Source organism: Hyperolius riggenbachi, chromosome 1 (assembly GCF_040937935.1).
Source record: "Hyperolius riggenbachi isolate aHypRig1 chromosome 1, aHypRig1.pri, whole genome shotgun sequence".
Taxonomy (NCBI): Eukaryota; Metazoa; Chordata; class Amphibia; order Anura; family Hyperoliidae; genus Hyperolius; species Hyperolius riggenbachi.
Genome location: NC_090646.1, coordinates 399592016 through 399613324, shown reverse-complemented (window position 1 = coordinate 399613324; position 21309 = coordinate 399592016). Strand labels below are relative to the sequence as shown.

General features: G+C 39.1%; 1 protein-coding gene across 7 annotated transcripts in view; it reads right to left on the bottom strand.

The window, feature by feature from the left end:
* The window catches only part of NFIB (nuclear factor I B), a 561260-nt gene that overhangs the window by 20977 nt on the left and 518974 nt on the right, over positions 1–21309 (bottom strand). For all 7 annotated transcript variants that reach the window (XM_068234892.1, XM_068234884.1, XM_068234891.1 and 4 more), the window contains 2 exons: positions 15090–15228; positions 14022–14104 (listed from right to left, as the gene is read on the bottom strand). In XM_068234892.1, the coding sequence (XP_068090993.1) occupies positions 14022–14104; positions 15090–15228 (222 nt within the window). The remainder of the gene's footprint in view (positions 1–14021; positions 14105–15089; positions 15229–21309) is intronic.

Genomic DNA, 21309 nt, shown 5'->3' with positions numbered 1-21309 from the left:
ATCTGCTAAAGTATGGCATGCTAAGGCACTTACACATTTCAAAGCATGCTAATCCTATTTTGTTGGTAGCAAGCATTTTTCCAGTCTGTAGTGTATTTGTCTATAATCATACGAGCGCAAAATAAAATAAAAAAGCCAACTAAATTTTTCAGCTGATGTGTAAATATGCTGACATATCTGCTCCATGACTAACACCGGATCATACTTCACTAGCTAATGTGTAAATGAGTAACCTGGGATTATTGGACCCCTGTTGGATACTGTACTAGGATACCCTTTGGTTCTCTCCTTTGCTCACCACCACATAACTGATAGATGGACCCATGTTCCATTTTTTTAAAGGTTGACTGCCTGACAAAATTCCTCATCATATTTCAGTGGGTAGCAGGTCAAGTTGCATCACTGGTGAACTGCAGTAGACATTTTAAATTGCAGATCCAAGTGATGTAAGTGCAAAACACATGCATGGTGCAGACCATATGTGTGTTCCCCACATTAAAGGATTTTCCACAATATGTAATTTGCCATAAATGACTTTAGAAATACAAGCAGGAATCAGAAGTGATTATACTTTAAACTTTTTCGTCCCTATTGGTTTTACAGCCACAGTTTTCCCTTCAGCAGATTACAGAATACGATTAGACATAACCTTCAATAAACCTTTTTAGCAGTACTGAACAAAGCAAAGAATATGCCAGCTGATTGTATTCATTTTACTATGGCATAAAGACAGGCAGAACGTTTCTTTTGACTGGCTCATGGGTATCTTGGAGAGTAATATAACCTACTTGGATTTAAAACCAAGATCTCTACTGGAAACACACATGTATAAAGTAACAAATGTAAGTGGGAAGCATGTCAGGCTCCTTTCACACCAGACAATGTGTGCAGGAGCCGTTCTCCTGCACGCATTGATAGTCTGCGCCGTGTCGTTGGGTATCTGCGGTGTGACGCAATCAGCGGCGGTAGCTATTAATTGAACCTGACGGAAAACGCCGGCTCCCAGCGGATCGACGCTCCCGGGTGCGTTGGAACCGCAACGTACCGAAAGGCAGCGTTGGGTGTGAAAGGTAAAATGAAATCTATGGACTTTCATTTTACCTTGGTTAACGCAAAGAACTGCCTTTGCGTTACAGCGCAGAAAAGGGCTCTGGTGTGAAAGAGCCCTCAGTAAATTGCCATTTGTAACAAAACAGTTTATTATTCACCAATATGAATCATGCAATAAGCATAACATGTTGGAATGGAGTTTAATACTGTCTACTTTCCCAATGTTACAAGGTGCTCGAGGAATTGAAATCTAAACAGTGCTGACTTGTTACCAGCTGTTTTGGTGTGATAACAGATTTATTTGAACTGACAACTTCATGTTCTTTACACCTTAGAAATCATACCAAAATTTGTTCCATGTGTGATAATATCTTTATTTTTATGCAACTTTCTGTAGCATTCTATAGCTTGAGAACTGGTGTCTACATGAACTTTTCTTAGTATTATAGTGTGTGCATGTCTATGTCCAGCAGCAGTAACCTTGTGAGCACACTCTTGATCCAATTCTTCCATGGGACATACATGAGTTCAACATACAATAGCTAATGTATGTCTTTAGTTATAGCTTTTCACATACATTTTAATCTATGCAACCTATGAAAGAGGAACTGTAGTAAAATATTGTGATTAAAAATATAAAATTGAAATATTATTAAAAATTTAGATTCTGAAATTTATCACAGGTGGTGACATCTTCGGCCCTGTCAGGTGCATCTCTGTGGAATGCTTGGTTACTGAAAGTTCCAAAACCAGTACAAATTATACCTGGCCTCTCAGAATGCTCTGGGGTGTGTGTGTGTGTGTGTATGTGTATGGGGGAGGGGTCTACATATCTATTCAGCCAAGGCTAAACATCACTGGGAGGGCAGGGATACATACCAGTATACAGCAATATATGGATGTAGGAAGAAGTGTTTCCGTTTTAACGGAAAAATAGCTATTTTAAATAATATACTGCATTCTACTATTTGTCACTACAGCGACTCTTTAAGTTTCTAAGAATTTCAACAGAATTCTGTATGCCAGTGTGTTCACGCTCAATATTATTCTATTTTGAAATGTAGATGAGATTCTGTAAAATCCACAAATGTTACAAAGCTGACAAGGTTTCTCGATCCTTTCTTCCATCATTTTTTCTTGCATATTCATTTAAAACAAACCTGTCTCTGATTATATAGAATGTTACAAATCATTAAGAATAATTAAGTTTGTTGATCCAAGTCATTGCGTTAACTGCAGAGTTATATTCCACAGTCTATACACTGTTCAGAGTGTTAGGTGAGCTATCTGAATTTTTATATTCCTACGGGAAATCCTATGATACGATGCCCTGATGAGATATTCATTACAGGAAAAAGCTGAACAGTGTGTTTGGAAGGGAAAAGGCTACCTGAAACAATAGAGAAACAATTTAGACAACCATTATTACAAGTGTCTATGGGGCTTTATACTACAATGTATTTTCTGCTGGGTACTTGCTTCCCCCACATGACATCATTTTTTGATGGCATCACCCTTCCAATGATTGTTTTTTGGCATGTCTCAATATATGCTATTACTTCTTGGTGAATAGCTACTTACCATCAAAGAGACACGTTTGCTTTAACCTGGCATACTATAACCTCTTTAGATTGTAATGCTTCATATATAACTAATGGCTCTGACATCAGTTTTCCTGTGGTTAGCTGAACACAACAGTTTAATCAGCTATAAATGAAGCCTAGAACTCATCGGAATGTTTCACATTGCCTTTCTATGGTGTATGCTAAGAACTGTGTCAGGAAGCAGTCAAGATAAAGATTTTCAATATCCCAAACGTATTTTCATTTATTTTTTCCAACTAGACTTATCGTGAGGCTTTGTAATGCTATCGGAAATTGTAAAATCTGCAACTATAGGGTACGATGTTAAGCTCCATTTATATTTTGTCACAACAATATTCATTTTTGGCTGAAAGTCAAAAATGCTCTAGAGGTACACTCTATCACTAGCACATGGATGATGAAAATACTGTACTCAAAACAGCTGCAACCCCTTCTAAAAATAATGAAAACAGCAAAATCTTAATCTCTTCCACCAATATCTTAGTTTATTCAGCCCTCGCTTCCTGTCTCTTTCCGCTTTGTTATCAACAACATAACAGAAACATTTGAAACACCCACTGATTTAGCAAGACGACCCAAATACATCTTGCCACAAAACAGAAAAATATAAGTGGACCTGAACTTATGAAGCAAAAATCAAAGTAAATGTTGGTCAATTTCTAGTAAGCCTCACTGTTACAGTTCAATATCACTTACCCCCCCTCCCCCCATTGATGCAGAGTTGTCAGGACTACAGTCCTCAAAGCCCTATAATACCATTCATTTTTGAGAAACCTGCCTTGACTCTATGGAGGATTTTGTAAAGTGTACGAGAGGATCGGAAGGTACAGCAGCCCACAAGACAAACTTACCTTTACTATCATTGTAGCAACATGCCTGTTTTACATTTTTAACAGGTTAGAATGGTAGATTTAGACAGTAGTTATGTGTGTGCTGCTTTTGTTTCAGTATTGCCATCTAAGCTCTTCAAACTAAACATTTGCTTAATATCATGTGTGATCAGACTTCCGTCAAATGTGTTTCCTTTCGTTCTTACATAAGTGTAGAGTGACCTATTATCCATTTTCACATTGCCACGGGAGTCACGTGTCATAGTTTTACGTCAAGCTGACATTTATAATGAGAGACACAATAAGAGCTTCTCTAGTGTTGATAGGTTGTTTCCTGGCTAAGTCGGGAAGTTCTATAAAAAAGCCCATTTGGGTTCCACTCTATAACTGTCAGCTGCCCTCTTATGAAAACTGAAAAATGTGTTCTTGGATCAATCTGCTTTGCGTTTATTAAGATAAAATAGCATAAGAGCTAGGAAAACTTTCCATAATTTTCAGTTCGAATGAGCAACAAAAGGATGCACCTGGGAAAAGATTTGTCCCACACTTATTTGCAGTAAAATACGTAATGCTGTTTAGAAATATATTTTGTTGAGTATGCACTATTGACTATTTAAAGCAGAATGATTGTCTGCTTTCAGATATACTGTACATATAACAGAGGACAGCTTACAGACAAAAATAGGAAAAATAAGAATGGTGCCATAGCAACTTAAACTTCTAATACTTCAGGATACCGTCAAATATAAACTGAAAATTCATGGCCAAAAATGGCCTCAAATCAAATCTTAGTTTATATTCAAGTTGCTGCAACATGCACAAAATAGAGGCCCCACCCCTTAAACATGCACAAAATGGAGGCCCCACCCCTTAATCTTGCAGTCACCGATCTCCTCCTACAATGCAGAGTGTGCATTCTGCAGGGGATGTATTAATTTATTAACTTGTCAGCTAGTAACCTGAAGGGGCCTGGTGCACCAGCTGATAACTAGAAATCATGGCTGAATGTACAAAATTCTATTTATACATTTATACTGTTTTGCTGTCAGACATCCCATTGCTTGCAAATAGACTGAGTTGAAAAATAGTAGTATGGTGTCCAACTACATAACACGCTTTTTTGAACCAAGCAAACACTCAAAATGTCTGCATAGTATCTTTTCCCTATTATTAAATATCATTGCTGTCTTTGAAGCAGCAAGCTCAACCCATACTTCACTTGCAAACTGCTTTCTAAAAAAAGTATATATAACTTCTGTATTATCCAATATAAATTACATTTTATTTATAATTTTGTACTGTCTTAGTTTAAACAAAAAATAAAAAAACTACTTTAAAAAGTGCCAAAAATAACTTTTTATGTCTGATGGTCATATGAATTTATATACACTACAACTGTTATCTTGCATGATATTTTAAATGCCTCTTTAAATGTATTTCTTTTAAAGAGGTCAGTAAGTATTAAAAGAGGTGTGGGTTGTTTAAAAATCTTTACCATTACAAAAATCATTCTTTGCTTCATTTATAATTTCTCTGAGCTAATATAAAATGATTGATTGTGTGCATTCCATGTACCTCTTGGTTCTCACTTTCATTCATCATGGGATATTTTAAATGAAGTGCATTTAGAACCTGCCACCATAAGAAAAGAATCTTTTAAATCTTCACAAAGCACAACAAGGACACAGTAAATCAATCTTACTTTAGCTGTGCCGCTTAGGGCAAGCTTTGCATTGACAAACTAATTAAAGCAGATTGTGTTTGCTCTGTATTCTTTTACATTAATGACAATACAACTTCTGCTGTCATTAATTGTTATATTTTTGAGAATGCAAAAAGGAAACACTGGTAAAAATGAAAAAACCTAAAGGAACCGCCTTGTGATTTGCAAATCCTAGAAGGTTTCTCACCACTGAGATATTACAGCACAGCTAGTCACACACCAACCCTCTCTATGGTCCTTGATATTTCATACACAGATATCGAGAAAGAATCTGCACTGCACAAAATCATGTGACTTAAAGGGAGGTTTTAGAGGGGACCTGGAAAAAATATGGACAAAAAAATTGAGTATACAAAAAAAAAAATCAAACGTTATGTTCAATGGAGATCACTTTTCAAAATGATCAATACTTGCCAGGATACAAGGAACTCAAATACTATATCTAAAATAATTTAACCTTTTACAGTAAATTTGATCCCACATGTCCCATGCTTTAAAAGCAAAACCTGTGAGTTAAGGTAACATAACTATCCACGTAGAGGGAAGCCTCGGGATAGTCTAGAGGCTTTGTGTGTCGTCCTTGATCCCACTGCTGCTGGCCAGGACTCTCTACTAATTCATGGTCATGCTCCCCTCCATGTGCAAGCACAGTTGTACTGTGCATGCTCTAGCACTGCTGTGTAAATGCACAGTAAATGCTTCAGCCATGAGAAAATACCCAACAGGCTCTTGGGATCCTGCACAGCAGTGGGCTCCATGACCATCCAGATGCTTCCCTCTACAAGGGTTAGTTACTAATTTATTTTATAAGTTACAGGTTCCCTTTATCTTCGATCGGGTTACAATGTAGATGCTGATTATATTTTTGAAACCCTACTGTTTCAACATTTTAAATCAAGTGAAAGTTCAAACTGGTCACCGAATAGTCACCATGAAATTAACAACAGGCATGTGAAGAGTTTGTCACCAGCAGCGGTTTAGCAAGATTTGTATTTGTACTTGACAATGTAAGAGATGTTTTTTTTTTTTAAACAATACAACACAGCAGATAATTGTGTGCAATGAGAATTAGAATTTCTGGGGTGCTCAGCAAGGAATGAAAGGGTGCATATAAGCACCTCTTGGTGCTTACATATAACATATATTAACAGTTAGGAAACCTTAAAGGGAACCGAAAGCAAGGCTTTCATATTTATTTCCTTTTAAGCAATACCAGTTGCCTCGCTATCCTGTTAATCTACTTGACTGCAGTAGTGACTGAATAACACACCAAAAACAAGTATGTGGCTAATCCAGTAAGTCTTCAGTCAGAGCACCTGTTTTGCATGCTTTTCTGGGTCTACAGTATTGGAGGCAGAGGATTAGCAGGACAGCCAGGCAATGTGCATTGTTTAAAAGAAAATAAATATTGCAGCCTCTATATCCCGTTCAGTTTAGGTGTGAGTTAAAAGATACCCGAGGTGACATGTGACAAGATGAGATAGACATGGGTATGTACAGTGCCTAGCACACAAATAACTATGCCGTATTCCTTTTTTTCTTTCTCTGCCTGAAAGAGTTACATAACAGGTATGTAAGTGACTGACTCGGTCCTAAATCAGACAGGAAGTGACTACAGAATGACCATCACTGATAAGAAATTCCAACTATAAAACACTTTTCTGGCAGAAAATTGCTTCTGAGAGCAGGAAAGAAATAAAAAGGGTCAATAGTTCATAGATTTTAGCTCTGACATACTTCAATGAATGTGTCATTGAGCAAAAACTATAAAACAGTAGATTTAAATTTAAAATAAAATTGTGGAATATCTTAAAAAGTCATTTTTAGAAGAAAGAAGATAAAATCCTTTATTTCATTAGTTTATGTTCACCTCGGGTGTCCTTTAAAGCATTTATTCAGCTGTGGCATCAAATGGCAGTAATAAGGCAGCATTTTTGGGGCTTTTGTCTAGCTAGCATCGTGGGAGTTTTTGGCTAGTGTTTATTGGACTAACTTCCCATGATCACTGTATCTCCTGGACCACAGAAACATTTTGTAAGTATCTGCCATATCAGACACATTCATGCAGCTATTTTTTAGTGCTGTGTGCACACGAGGCAGACCAAACACTGCCAACAACCGCCCATGTAAACTGGTTTAAATGTTGCTATGGACTGCTAAAGATAACATTGTTCAGGTGCTTTTGAAACAGCTGGGCACAGCCCTGCAATGAAAAAAGTTGAAAGAACGCCATTGTAATGCAATGAAGTAAAAAAAAAAATCATGCAAGCTGTGACAGTCGAAGAACTGCTTAACCTCTGGCTCTTTAAGATTCAATACATCCATCAAATCAAAGAAAGAAAAGGAGTGGTGAGCATTTTTATTGATTGAATGTGGGGCAATAGCAAGAGATTGGCTTCTGCATTGCCTAGTGCCAAGCTAGTACCGATGGTAGTTTGACTGTTTTCCAGATTCCTGCTGAAAATATCAAAGTTGAGAGGTGAGAGGCATCAAACCAATTCTTTCCCCCGATCAACTCCCTATCATGAATATCTTGATCTATTGCTGGATTACAGAAGGCATATGAACCTTCACTGGTCTGAGAGAGCCATTACACCATGCAGTGCAAGGCAGAATGAGAGAAATGCCTATAGGTATAAGGCATGTCATGTAACAACATAGCTACTTCTACAAACTGTTAATTATAGAGTGGACTTAAGTAAGTCAACAAGTTGGTAATGCTAATCACAGCCTTCTGATAATAATTCCAGCAGGAAATGTGTACTTAGCTAAACAAAGTGATAAAGTTTATCCTATAGCTTTCTCCTTATTACATGTACTTCTAGCATGCAGAATAGAAGTCCAGCTTTGAATAATGAGTGGCTTAAGTGCTATTGATATTACTGCTGAAAGATTTATATTGTGATTCAATAGCAGTATTGATTCTGGAAAGAATTAGAGATCTGAGAAGTTATGACTCAGCTCCTCTCTGTATCTGAGATTAGAGCAATATTTATGTAATCCCAGTGACATAGGGGTGAGAAATAATTCTACACTAATAGGCATGGACCTTTTTATTAAGCATAGCTTTGCCAGGAATATGCTGCAAATCATCACTGTCATTTTAGACCTTTTTATCAAGCACTGCATTCTCCTAAATCAAAACTCAATCAAAAAGCTAAGAATAACAATGGCAAAATGCAAGTTTCATCTAAAGCAAATCGTTAAAGAAGCTTTGTGGCATATTACATGTTTTATACATGCTCTGCTTAATTAAGCAGCAAACTGAAGTATGAAAAGTGGGAAACCATCCATAATCTTATATATATACTATATACGGTAGATACTATAGGCACTTATTCAATTCACTTTTTTTCCTGAGTTTTCTCCTAGGAGACACATTTTCATCTTCTATTTAAAATAACTTTTTAGTACTGTGCAACTGAAAAAGTGCCAAAAAGGAGATAAAGTACTGTACTGTCGAAATTATTCTAAGTATTTTCTTGCTTGGAGACTGGCATTTTATTATTAAGGCTCATATGCAATTCACTTTTTCTCCTGGGTTTTCTTCTGGGTTATACTTTCACATCTAGTCAATATACCGGTAATACATTTTAACCCAGCAATCAAGAAAATACTCAAAATAATAAATATCTACTTTTGGCACTTTTTCAACTTCAAAGTGGCAAAGGTATTTTAATGAGAAGAACAAAAACAATCTTTTAGGATGAAACTCGGGAGAAAAAGTTAATTGCATAAAGGCCAAATTATTTGTGTGTAAATATCACCTAGGAGAAAACTTAGGAGATAAAGTGAATTGAATAAGGGCCTACATGTCATGACTTGATATGGCATTTACATGACATGGCCTTTAAATGAACTTTTAGAAGATGCTTACACTTCCTGCTGGATATTCACAAAGTTTTCTTTTTCTTTTCTTTGGAAATATATTGCAAGCATCCTTCTCCAAACTAAATGAGCTGCAGTGGTCACAATATTGGCCTCAATTTACTAAGATCATGCTGGAGATAATAAAAAAACCCCTGCAGATCCCGTGGACCGCTATGGCCCACTTTAACGTTTGTGACCTTTGGGTCACGACGCTGCACTGAAAGACTGTGTGTCTCTCATAGCATGCAGGGAGGCGGGGGAGCAGCAGGAGGCATGGCCAAGGAGAGAGAGCTGCCCAGTGGCTCAGGAAACGTTGCAGGAACGCCCCTGGCGGGTGTTTTTAACAGGGAATTCCTATCCCCTGTGGTTACCTACGAGTTAGTGACAAATCTTGTCGCTAAACTTGGGGGGCTATAGCGTGGCGTGGGGGGCAGAGAGCTGCGGTTGGGGGACAGAGAGCCATGTCATTAGAGAGAGAAAACATTGCTCTATGTCCCATCTGCCCCCAGAAGATCCACCTCGGGTTCTCTTCAAGTGACCAAGTCAAAGCTAAAGTGCAAAAAAGTAACGTAAACTAAACTATAGTGCATTCAACCCAAAACGTCAGTTTGTTTTAAAATTATTAAACACAGTATCACACCTATTTAGCAGTTGCTCACATCCACCAATTACATAGAGACTTCCAGATTGGAGCTCAGATAATCTGTGTATTTGAATAGATGTTTTATGTAGCACATTTAATCAATGCAAAAGACATGATTTAATCTAGCCGTAAGCTCAAATATTTATCAAGTTAAATAAGTGCTCCAGGTAAAATCTAAAAACCACCATGTGGAAAGCAAGCTATATACTTCTTTCCGCTATGGCAGCAGTTCAGTTGGTAAGTTCCCAAGGGTGTGAGTCAAAAATAAACAGGCTGTATGCATGTTGGATTGATTTATAAGCTATAGGCTCACTATACACCAGCAGTTCTGCATGCGTGCCTGGCTTTCAGGGATATAACGTGATGATTTGCATATTTGGGAGCATGATGCATCATGGGAAACTGAAGTTGCTTAATTAAAGCTGAATTATTGCAAATAGCTTCTATTTTAAAGAACTACAATCACAAACGTTTTTTAAATTTAAAATACATGTGTGAACATACGATAAGTTAAAATGCACAATAAAATAACATAGTTCTTTGCTGCTATTGCTTACAGTGGGCAGTACAAATCAGATCTGACATGTTTTAGATTATTCTAAACCCTCATGTGGATTCTCAGTATTTCCTTTTTCTAGAAAAAACACTCCATACTACTAATTTTTAAACTATTTTAGCAGTTTTACTGATCACCAAGCATTCAGCAAGTGCTTTTGGAAATAAAGAATACGCTGAGAATCCCCCAAGAGGAGACTAGTCAGATCAGATCTGTCAGATTTTTACTGCCTACCATAAGTGACAGGAGCATACGAGAAAAGTGATTTATTATGCATTTTACTTTTGTAGAAATGTACTTCTCGTAGGTGTATACATGTATTTCAAATGTTTCACAATACTTATCTGTTAAGAAGGTAAAATTATATTCAAATGATTTCTCAAATCATATATATATATATATATATATATACATACACACACGCGCACACACACAGGGGCGAAGCAATAGGGGTTGCAGAGACCGCATCGGGCCCCCCCTCAACTACAGTATTGGTCCTGTGCTCATAATCATATAATCACTTCTACAGCTACTTTGAATAGTGGTAATTATTAACAAACTATTCCCCATCCCCTTATTCCACCTCTGACACTGTAGCTGCCATTGGCAGGTTTTGGTTATGTATAGAGTGCTTGGGGAGTCCCATTTGTAAAACTTGAATCGGGGCCCACAGCTCCTTAGCTACGCCACAGTATATATATATATATATATATATATATATATATAGGAGTTGGAAGAAAAATACAACTGTCTCATCAGTTTATTTTCACCTCAGGTTCACTTTAAACCTACATTTCTAACTTTTAGATACAAAATAAGTCTCTAAGATTCCAGGAAAGTCTTTTGGATTATGCCTACTGATACGATGGTTCATCTCAGTTTACTTTCACTTCAATTTTGCTTTAAATTCTTTTCCTCCTTAAACCCCTGGCATTCCAGCTATAGATTAATGACACCAGTGTTTACACACAAGAACACCAGGTGAAGGAATCTCCCCAACATAGACATTGGTCATAATAAATATGCTCAATGAGTAAAGCGGGAAAAGCTTACAATGAAACTTAAGTTTTTATAATCATAATTTGTGTCCCAGTTGAGAAGATTCCCTTCCTTTCTGTCTTGAAAGTCAGTTACTAGTCACACCACCAGTTCTAGCATCCCAAAGATTTAAAAAGACACTGAAGCGAAAAAAAATATATGATATAGTGAATTGGTTGTGTACTATGAATAATTACTAGAAGATTAGCAGCAAAGAAAATATTCTCATACTTTTATTTTCAGGTATATAGTGTTTTTTCTAACATTGCATCACTCTCTAATATGTGCAGATTACACAACACTCAGCATTCAAAATGAGTCTTTCAGAGCAGTCTGTGAAGTAATGACCTCTCCTCTAGCAGAGTAAAAGTAAATAGTCCAGGAACAGTTGAGATAATAAAAGTCAGATAACAGCCCTCTCCACGACTAACTTAGTCAGAGAGCTTAATGGCTTGTTTGCATAGAGATAACAACTGGAGTTTCTCAACTCTTCCTGTACTGGAAACAATTACACTGATGTATCTGATCTTAATGTTTTATTTCTTAGCTGTGCTACACATACAAATCATAATATCATCATTTTTTTTTCGCTTCAGTGTCTCTTTAAATCCCCAGTTTAAAGGAGTTCTGTTACGGGGTTTCTAAGGAGGAAAACAGACACTTACCTTGGGCGTCTATCAGCCCCCTGCAGCGGTAATGTCCCACGGCGGCATCCTCCCATCTGCCGTTCTCCGCCGCCGGCCCCGGTCTAGCGCGGCATGGAATCCAACTGCGGCTGCGCTACAGTGGCCGCGCACCCGCTCGCTTCCGCCTGCGTCATCAGAAGCTTACTGCGCAAGCGCAGTACAAGGCTCCGTTGTACTGCGCAGTAAGCCTCAGATGACGCGAGCGGAGGCGCAGCAACGCGCATTATTCGTCTGTGTGACAGCCGAATAATAGCCCGGTGCCGGCTGCGGGGAACGGCGGATGGGAGGAGGACGGCGTGGGACATTACCACTGCAGGTGGCTGATAGAAGCCCCAGGTAAGTGGCAGTTTTTCTCCTCAGGAACCGCCACAGAACCCCTTTAAGCACCAATTTTACATACCTAGAAATGTGATGTTAATAAAACAATTGCAAAATAAAAAAAGGAAAATACCTGTTGCAAATATTGTTAGATTTTCATCTCCTCAATGATATATAGCTCCCTGCTCTCTTTCAGTCAGTCTGAAACACTCCCCCTTTAGACGTGTCAGGACTAGGAGGGATTTTTTTTATATGCATTTAATGCATATAAAACCTGCACTTTAATGAGACTGAAGGGATTTCAAATGTATACTTTTCATTATCAATTATACTCTGGGGGCTAATTTGTTTAACTGTCCTTTTTCTTTTGTCTGGCCATGCATAGATCTGCTTTAGAACCCGTTTCCACTGAGTGCAAATTCACATTGTGAAAATTTGCAGTAGTACTGACACCAATACAGTTTCAATAGAGTAATTTCCATTTAATGCACCTTTGTATTGCTTTTCGATGTGTAAAAAAATTGACTGCTTGCTGCTGATTTTCAACCACGCATTGCTCTGCATGTGATTCACATGTAATGAACGTCAATGGGCTGACATGCGAATGCGAAAAAATGCATCTGTTTCCCTATCTAACATTGTGCTTTCTGTTTCCTGTATAGTCACAGTGAGTTCGTGTTTCCATGGAGATTACAAATCGGATGCGAAAATTTGCATCCAAAGCATACATAGAAACGCAAGCATTTTTACAAATTTGCATTAAAAACGTTTGTCCACAACCATATTCAAATTATTAGTGAGATAGTGGAAATGGGCTCTTAAAGAGAACCCGAGGTGGGATTTAATTATATTAGTGGGGCACAGAGGCTGGTTGTGCACACTATCACCAGCCTCTGTTGCCCTATGGTGTGCCCCCAGGACCCCCCTGCGATCTGCTGTCCCCTCCGCCGCGCTAGCGACACGCAGCGTGTCGCCAGCACAATGTTTACCTATGCGGTGTCTGTTAGCGCCGCTCCCCCGCATCCTCTGTATCGGCGGGAGGGAAGGGACGCGGGCGGGTAACGCCGATACAGAGGAGGCGGGGGAGCGGCGCTAACAGACACCGCATAAGTAAACATTGTGCTGGCGACACGCTGCGTGTCGCTAGCACGGCGGAGGGGACAGCAGATCGCAGGGGGGTCCTGGGGGCACACCATAGGGCAACAGAGGCTGGTGATAGTGTGCACAACCAGCCTCTGTGCCCCACTAATATAATTAAATCCCACCTCGGGTTCTCTTTAAGTGATGAGACAGGATGAAGACCTTTTTCAGGTAGTTCATAATGACTAGCTTCATTACATCCATGTATAATAATGAATAAAGCTATGCATCAGTTATTATATACAAAAAAATGTACTTTGGGGCATGACTGATTACCTTTTGTTGTGATGCTGTATATGAAAAATATATTTTAATGACAAATGGAAACTGTTTTGTGACCTTTGCTGACAATGAGACCAGTAAAGTTGGCTTTTTTAGTTTCCTGAGGAAAGACTTTTTTTCTTTGCCCACGTTATAATTAAATGTGTTAATACACGGCGTGCCCAGTCATGAACACAGAACAGCGGGAACTTATTTTAATCCAAGCTATGAGTGACAGCATGCAGACTTCTAAGACACTATCCCCGAGCATTGTCATTACACCTGATGTGAAAGTAGCCCACCTGTTGCTGGTGTAAAAAGGCTGGATCTCTTGGGCTTAGTCCCACGTATCGGTTGGCTTGTGATGCGCCAGAGGCTGTGTAGGCTAGGTAGAAAGGAGACAAAGGGAATAACAATATAACTAGGGCCAAAACCAGCAAGGATTATAAAACCAACATTTTCTACAGCCATAATGGTACTTATACGATAGTAAATACACTGCATGGAGCATATGAAACTCTGGGAAATCTGAAACTGAAGTCAGTAATGTCCAAATACTGAATTTCCTAAGAAAAATCAAACTTGGTCTTACCATCTCACCATCATAGACTATGCCATTTGTCTATTGCTTTGATGGGCAATCCCATGATATGGAGGAAAACAGGGTCAAATTCATCTTCCCAAGCAATATACGTACGCCAATACTCGTAAGTTTATGGGTTGTCATAGCTTAATGAAAAGAAGAATGCAGACAGAGGAAGGCAGGGGCACTATAGTCATGCTATGTAGTTAATGTCACTCGTGTTATACAAACAATGCATACATGCAAATAGTTTAGTGTGCATGATACAAGCAATATATGCTTTGTGTGTATTAACCTCTTGCCAACCGCGTCACGCCGATGGGCGTAGCCGCGGCGGCAGCCCCAGGACCGCCTAATGCCAATTGGCGTAAAGTCCTGGGGCTCTGTTTTGAATGAGATCGCGTGCACGCTGCACGCGCATCTCATTCTCGGAGGGCGGAGCTCTGCCCCCTCTTCAGTCTCCGAGCGGCTATATATTTAGCCCAGCAGTCCTCAAGAGGTTAAATTATCTTCCAGACACTGGAGTTATAATTGTGCTGTAGCATAAACATTTAATTAAAAAAAAATCTTTGTTCTGGGTTCATAGTTCAAAATGAGAAAGTACAAAACCTCTGAGGGTTATTACAGGTCCAGATTGATTATACATTGAGTACTTTTGTCGTTGTTTATAGGAGTGCAGATCTTAAAAATTTCTGCAAGTGGACTTGCTTATACAATTTTGAAAGTTTCAATTCAGAAACGTTCCTATCTCCTGAACACACATTGTTCATGAGTGATTTTACCTCACCTTCAGTGGATGTAGTGATGGGTTTTGTGTCAGTCATGGTTAGTGTCACAGGTCTCACTGCACCATGATGGGGTGATGGGGCCAACACTGGAGTGAAGTGACCAGGCACTTTCCCAATGACTTGCCCGCTGCTGTTAGGCTGCAAAGAGATGGAAAAGGACACAAATCGTTAGCATGAGCTTACACCTCTACAGGAGACAATTATGTATTAACAAAGAGAATAATTTAGTGATAAAGGTTGAAACATTTACTGTTATCACAATATTTGATTTAGCAGGTCTCGAGTCCCCGTTATTTCAGCTCTCATCACAAGTTCCCCAGATACCACTGATCAAATGGCGCTCAAGTTTTTTTTTTAGTGTTCTACACATTTTGCCTTAGGACTATAACTGTATTTACCTTCAGGAATATTTTACCAGTTAAGTTCCCTGCTGTTTGCTGTCAAAAAGACGATAATGACATGTGTAGTGAAATGTATCTGTACAGCCACTACAGACTTTAAAAAGTCTGTCAGCTTAATTAATACTTACATATTCTCAGAGCAACTCTGCCCAAGAAGGGGTTTAGAAAAATGTTCAACTGCTAAAGTCTAACTAAATGTAGGCAAACTTTAAAGAGAAACTCCGACCAAGAATTGAACTTTATCCCAATTAGTAGCTGATACCCCCTTTTACATGAGAAATCTATTCCTTTTCACAAACAGACCATCAGGGGGCGCTGTATGACTGATATTGTGGTGAAACCCCTCCTACAAGAAGCTCTGAGTACCGAGGTACTTCTGGCAGTTTCCTGTCTGTGAACCCTGTTACATTGTGGGAAATAGCTGTTTACAGCTGTTTCCAACTGCCAAAACAGCAAGCAGCAGCTACATCACTTACCAGCAGTAAAAATGTCACCATGTAATAAATGTCAGAATATAAATCAGGGATTTAAAATATTTTACAATGGGCAAACACTGACTAATTCATTTATACATAATTATTGTAAAAATGAAGCACTTTTTTTATTACATTATTTTCACTGGAGTTCCTCTTTAACATGCACACACGATGTGACAACCAGCATGTTTCTTTTAGGAATGCACACAGCCAGCCCAAACCTGTATGTCACTGCTCTGAGCAGAACACCCTGGCAGCAATGCTCCTCAGCTTGGTCTCAGAACCATATCAATTATTTTTACAGACCTACATAATAGGCAATATCCCCTACTGTCTGTTACAAGCTAAAATTGTCATTTAAAAATGTTCTAGCTCTGAGACACACCTCTGTACTCTACCTCTACCAAAATCTAACAGCTCAAGCCCCATGCTCGATTTATAAAAACAGATATTCTCAAATTAAGTGTACTACAATTTTTAATAGATTTTCAGTAGAATCACTGTTTTCATGGATGTTAACATCTATTCTATTGAAAACAACTAAAGCCTGTTATGTGCTTATACATGTTTTTGTACAGCTTATACAATCACTTTGTTTGAATATGCCCCAACATGTAAGCTCAATCAACTTCAGCGCTCTTTTGGGCAGTTTATAGAAGGAAAGAGGAGGAGGATTAGTAGCTGCATAGTGTTGCTTTACATTGAGCATTATTACACTAGCATCAATTCTCAATAGGCTTCTCCAGAATTGAGGTCTGAGCGTGCAACGTGGTGGAGAATCAATCACTACCCATTGATCTATTTCTGGTCAGGGAGGAATCATTCACTTACCATATTGCTACATTATCAACCTATGGGCGGCTTGCCTTATAGTGCAGTGCAGACTTAAAGTGGATCCGAGATAAACTTTTACTCATTGCATAATTGTGTTCCTTTCATACAGTTTATAGGGCATTCCTCAAGCCAAATACTTTGTTTGTTTTGTTTTATTACTCTAATTCCCTATAAACTAAACAAGCCTCGCCCACGGCTTTTTCAGAGTGCCAAGGAACTTTAGCAAGGACTTATGGGAGCTCAGTCTGGGCGGGAGGAGGAGGAGGTTACTAGATTTCAGAGGCAGAGGGGAGGAGGAGAGGGGACTGAATTTGTCACATTACACACAGGCAAGCTGATAGCATCTCCAGCCCTCAGCCTGTGACAAACAGAACATGGCTGCCCTCATTGTATCACAGGAATAAATAACCATAAATTGTTGAAGCTGTTTGCAGCTAGATTTGCTGTGTAAACTATCTAAACTTTAGATAAGATATATAGACAAGTTACTTGTTATAGTTAGTTTTTCATCTCGGATCCGCTTTAAGATTCCTGAATAGAGAGTTGAAGGGGTTGCAAAATGTGTTTTGCCCAGTTTTCCACAAATGTGGAGGGGTAAAGAGCACAGTACATTAAACGACACATTAAAGCAGAACAAAAGTCAGGTAAGGAAAATAATTCATCAAATCCACAACAGTCAAAGTAATGTAATATAGTGTCTTTTAAAAGAATATTCACAACGTGTTAAGTAGCTCCTGAATTTTAATTTTATGTCCACTGCCACAAGCTATGGGAAGGGATACAATACAAAAAGCCACAGATGAGGCTGGAAAAGTAACATCAGTTGCAGACTGACAAAAGAGCACAGCAGAGCAAAGATCTTTTAGTAATGCAAACAAATTAAAGGCTTGTCTTCAAACACATTTTACACAGATATTTAAATTTTAAACACTGTTGTTATAGTGACTGTAAACTGAACTGTTTTCTTCACTTGACATTAGCTTTCCTTTAAGCCAGATCCTGTCTTCAGAATAAACCAGGCTTCAGAAAATAATCCTCCCAGCAATACTAGAGAAGATATTGGGAAGATGAATATAGTCTATTAAATATCGTCACTATTAACAAATTAATGGGCAATTTCTGAAATCCGCATATTTATAGCCCTTCACATATGGTAAAGTATGCCCAGAAGCTTAATCCTAGCCTTGGGAGGAATAATGAAATCTTCCCTAAAACAAATGAATTGAAGTGGCATTCAAGAGGAAAATAGAAGAGTTAGCTGAAAGCAACAGGGGGAAGGCTGTAACCATACACACTGTCAGCCACACCAGCAGCACTTGTTAATGTGTCTATTCAAACTGTCACACAAGACAAAACAATGGGAAAGACTAGGAGCTACACAGAATTCCCTTACACCACTAGAATATGGAGTCATTCCACACGCAAAATAAACCACAAAATATTATGTTTGTGGGAAGGAGAAAGAGAAAAGTCGACATAAAGTGATGCTTTCCCTAAGCCAACAAAATTTGATTGTGTTTGATTATTTCTAAACTGAAGTCCAGAAAAATTATATAAGAATCAACGTTAAATGCAGTAGTGCAGACAATGTAGATTAAATATATTTTCACATACAGTCAAAGTACTTAATATTTTTGATTTAAATAGCAAAATCATCTTTTTCGTATGTGCCATAGAAATAAACACGGATATGTAAAATACAGACATTTGTACATAATACAGAGATCGTAGACAACACAAGGTCACAGTGACTAATAATTTGTGACTAACAAAATGTCTAGTAAGGGCCCATACCCACTACATAATGCTATGACGATTTTTCCAATGACGGCAATTTTTTTATTGTTTCTGTGATCTCACAAACAGGCGCGCGATTATGCAAATGACATTTGGGGATGGGCATTAATAATGATCGCCATGGCCGATCTTTAAGATCCTAGACGACTCCGTACAAAGTATTGCTTTACTTCCCTTCCTGATCTAGCACGTCGTGTGTCCTGTCGCATGTACCCGCCAGCAGGATGATGGATCGGATAACACTGGTTGTTGGGGGACGTCGCCGGGATCCATCTTCCTGCGTGGTCAGGTGAGTAGTATTCAGCTTAAGTTGTGTCATGTTATCCTTCGTACATGTGAAAAAGCATCAGTTTAAAAGATGCAGGAAAATGGTAGTAGAATATCGGTAAATTTAGAAATATTCAACTACTTCATACATATAATAAAATATTGGCAATATTTACTGATATTTTACTATGACCAAACCTCTCCCTACTCTCACACAGAACCCTCCTCTGAGTGTGCCCCCCCATGTATGATAATTTTATATGTTCCTTTAAGATGCACAAGTGTTGTTTACATAACTACCTATATTCATTAGCTAGTGCAAACTGATTAGCATTGCCATAGAAACTGTTATGTGAACACACGGCACAACAGTAATTTCACAGTGAAGCCAGCACAGGAAAATATTTCAGGCTACAGTCTGATTCGGTTGCACTAAAATGCTGACACAGAACACTCGGTCAGGAAAAAGGTCAGTACAGATGGAGCGGCTGCATTTTTGTTTAACTTCCCTCTGTGTAAATATATAATGTGATGGTAAATATTATTACTACTATTCCCTTATTATTTGGACTGGAATTTTTCAATAAAACATGAGTCAAAAAGAAAACAAACATTCGTTTGAATCGGACAACATTTTATTTCAAACAGAAAGATGTTTGTGTGTTTTGCTTTGTGCCATGTTAGAGGAAATATGAAAGGCCTGAGATATATTTGTAGAAACGTGGTGTGCAAGTTGGGAAAGATAATAATAACATGGAGAGATTCTGTAGCGGATATTGTTGCAGCGCTCTGAAGCCATGGACGGCTGTCATATGGGAGTGCCAGGTCAGACTTTGTCTACTGCTCAGGACTCAGGTGCTAAACTGCAGCAAAGAGCTTTCCAATAAAGGCATCTGGCTGCTTGGCAAGCTCTGGAGCCAGTTGTGAGCACAGCTTTGGGGCTGCCTTGGGGTACACCATTTGTCTTGGATGCTAATCAAGTTTGTAATCACTGTTTTGGCCATGGCGACTCTTACTTCTCTAAATTAAAAATAATCAAGCTATATACGTCTATAAATGCCTGGAACTGTACAGACAGGGCTAATGTGACAAGGTGATTCATTTCTCCGTGCTCAAAAAGCAAGACCGTTTTAATTGTTTTCAACCTTTAGCACTACATCCCTACTATATCACCATGTAATAAATAAGTACATAAACTGATAATAATACAAAAAGAAAATGTGCAAAATTCCACAGAATAGGTTGATTATTTTTAATTAATTGAACAGATCATGGCCAAGATAAGCTGAGTATCTCTAAAGGTATGTACACACGTCTGATATTTCTGAACAACTTTGTTTGGCATGTGTATGAACGATCGCTAGACTGATAGCAGCAGTTTTGACTGATCCGCTTGGCAGATCCGTGGACTAACTGTCGTTCAAATGACAGTTAGGTTCATACATGTGTACAAATGACTTATTGTTTGAAAGTCTATTAGTTTGACACTAAAAGACATTCAAACAACAAGTTGTTTAATCAGTCATTTGATCTGGTCCATTGTTCTATCCAGTGACAAGTCGATCAAACATCCAGTTTGAACGACAATCGGGCATAAAATCAGACGTGGGTAAAATAAACCTGTATATTACTGATAATGCTGAACAGAGAACAGTGTCTCTACTGTACTAAAATGTATTTCCTTGGAAATCATCCCATGCCAATATCCTCTCCGCAAACCAGTCACCACAGACACCACTCCCCCACCCAGCTCCCAGCTTTAAAGAGACTCTGAAGCGAGAATAGATCTTGCTTCAGAGCTCATAGTTAGCAGGGGCATGTGTGCCCCTGCTAAAACGCCGCTATCGTGCGGCTAAACGGGGGTCCCTTACCCCCCGAAATCCCCTCCGTGCAGCCGGGGATCTCTTCCGGATTGAGGCAGGGCTAACCGCCGCAGCCCTGCCCCACGCGCGTCTGTCAGCGCGTATCTCCGCCTCTCCCCCGCCCCTCTCAGTCTTCCTTCACTGAGAGGGGCGGGGGAGAAGCAGCGATGCGCCGCTGATAGACACGACTAGAGGCAGGGCTGCAGCCGTTAGCCCTGCCTCTAGGAGCAGCAAAATCTACGACCAATGTGGTCGTTGATTTTGCAGGGGGGGGGGGGGGTTGGGGGTGAAGGGACCCCCTTTTAGCCGCGGGATAGCGGCGTTTTAGCAGGGGCACACGTGCCCCTGCTAACTATGAGCTCTGAAGCGAGAATTATTCTCGCTTCAGTGTCTCTTTAAGCATAGCTGAGAGCAAAGAATCTTTAAATATCCCTCCAAGGCTCCCAATTTGTCCATTAATATACCAATAGGAATCAGGAGGATTCCCATTGGTCTGTTAATAGACCATTGGGGAGCCCTAGAGGGATATTTAAAGAAAATCTGTAATGAAAAAAACTCCCCTGGGTGGTACTCACCTCGGGT